The 2,238-nt window shown below is 47.9% G+C and overlaps 1 protein-coding gene across 1 annotated transcript; it reads right to left on the bottom strand.

Moving 5' to 3' along the window:
- Nucleotides 1-689: 689 nt before the first annotated feature.
- On the bottom strand, nt 690-1,773 carry LOC118584249 (L-lactate dehydrogenase A chain-like). The gene has a single exon (XM_036188362.1). It carries the CDS (start codon nt 1,693-1,695, stop codon nt 697-699), a length of 999 nt encoding a protein of 332 aa, XP_036044255.1. The 5' UTR covers nt 1,696-1,773; the 3' UTR covers nt 690-696.
- Between the last annotated feature and the right edge of the window lie 465 nt (nt 1,774-2,238).

Here is a 2,238-nt window from a genome sequence, read left to right as displayed (position 1 = left end):
TAGTGAGGGTCATGTATCTGCAAGCCAGCCTATGAGCATTTGCTGTTCTCTGCTAGGTGTCGTCATGGTTTCAATGGGAAATTCCCTCCATAGGCTCATGTGTTTGAATACTGGGACCCCAACTGACAGTGTTGTTGGGAGATTTGTAGAGCTTTCAGAAGTTAGAGGCTTGCTGGGGGTGATCACGGGGAACAGTGCTTGAGATTTTACAGCCCAGCCCCACTGTCTGCCACCTCTTTGCTTCTTGATTCATCTCACACTCTTTCATTTTCTTCACTGTTCAAGGCTTATTTGGTGTTTTCATTGGCATGACACTTGGGTAGTTGGTTGCGTCATCCATATGCAGATCTTACTTTTTACATAATATTTCAATGTACACTACAGACACATAATACACAAAATAATATCCTTTAGAACAGTTATGCACAAATATGCATAATGGATTTACCCACTGGAGCCACTTTATGACTAACTGGGAACTCACTGGCCTAGTTCACAGCAGACACGGCAGGCTCCCAAGGTAACTGAAGCCTGCACACAATTGGCAGTGTGTCTCAACTATCACATCAACCAGGTTACCACTACACAAGTACCACTTAGCATCAGGGTAGAGCTGTGGGAACAGCCACCTTAACACAACACCACTAAGCACAGCTCAGATGAGGAGGCAGTATGTGGTCTCCACATCTGAGGATTTTAGAACTGCAGCTCTTTCTGGATGCCCCAGAGCGTATCTGCACTCTTCTTCAAGCGGGCCTCCTCTTCAGGAGTCAGAGTCACCTTCACAACATCTGAAATTCCATTTTGTCCCAGGACACAAGGGACACTGAGGAAGACATCATCCTTGATCCCATAGAGACCCTTAATCATGGTAGAAATGAGATGCACCAGCCTAAGATTCTTCATCCTGCTCTCAGCCAGGTCGGCCACAGAGAGGCCGATGGCCCAGGAGGTGTATCCTTTGAGTTTAATCACCTCATAGGCGCTGTCAACCACCTGCTTGTGAACCTCCTTCCGCTGCTCCTTGTCTACATCGGAGCCCAGTTCTGGGGTCAGATTCTTTAGGGAGACACCAGCAACATTCACATCACTCCACACAGGTACACTGGAGTCTCCATGCTCCCCTAGGACCCATCCATGACAGCTTAGCGGGTAAATGCCCAGCCTTTTTCCCATCAGGTAACAGAACCGAGCTGAATCCAGATTGCAACCATTCCCAATAACTCGGTTTTTGGGGAAGCCACTTATCTTCCAGGCCATGTAGGTCAAGATATCCACTGGGTTTGAAACAATAAGCAGCTTGCAGTTTGGACTGTACTTCACAACATTGGGAATGATGAACTTGAACATGTTCACATTTTGCTGGACCAGATTGAGTCGGCTATCTCCCTCTTGCTGACGGGCCCCCGCTGTGATAATGACCAGCTTGGAGTTCGCAGTCACACTATAGTCTTTGCCAGAGACAATTTTTGGTGTTCTGAGGAAAAGGCTGCCGTGCTGGAGGTCCATCATCTCTCCCTTCAGCTTGTCTTCCATGACATCAACAAGGGCAAGCTCATCGGCCAAGTCCTTCATTAGGATACTGATGGCACAAGCCATGCCAACAGCACCAACCCCAACAACCATAATCTTGTTCTGGGGGGCTTGTTCTTCCTTAAGTAGATTCACAATCAGCTGGTCCTTGAGGGTTGCCATCTTGGTGGACTTTGAACTTTTTGGGACCGCTAGTGCACGATGGACAGCAGCATGGTCTGGGCTTGGCGACAGAGACTCCAGCACCTCATCTCACACTCTTATGAGCACAGATACATGGTGGCTCCCACCACTAGACTTTCCCCACCATGATGAACCAAACCCTCAAACCCTGAGCCCAAAGAAAACTGCTGTGGGATGTTCTGTATGTCAAACGTGTTGCTCTGATTGGTTAAAATAAATAAAGTACTGATTGGCCAGTAGCCAGGCAGGAAGGATAAGGTAGGCAGGACAAGGAAGAGGAGAAGGCTGGGAACAGGAAGGCTGAGGGGATAGACCGCCAGCCACGGCCATGACAAGATGTAAGGTTCTGGTAAGCCACGAGCCACGTGGCAAAGTATAGATGAATAGAAATGGGCTAAATATAAGAGTAAGAGCTAGACAATGGTAAGCCTGAGCTAATGGCCAAGCAGTTTAAATAATGTAAGTGTCTGTATGATTATTTTATACGTGGGTTATGGGACCGCGAGGCCTTGGTGGCACCTG

Source organism: Onychomys torridus, chromosome 5 (assembly GCF_903995425.1).
Source record: "Onychomys torridus chromosome 5, mOncTor1.1, whole genome shotgun sequence".
Lineage (NCBI taxonomy): Eukaryota > Metazoa > Chordata > Mammalia > Rodentia > Cricetidae > Onychomys > Onychomys torridus.
Note: the sequence above shows the minus strand (reverse complement) of the source record. Positions and strands in the feature narration are given on the sequence as shown.

Excerpts from the sequence above, each read along its gene's own strand:
- LOC118584249 (XM_036188362.1), bottom strand. The coding sequence starts at position 1,695 with ATGGCAACCCTCAAGGACCAGCTGATTGTGAATCTACTTAAGGAAGAA.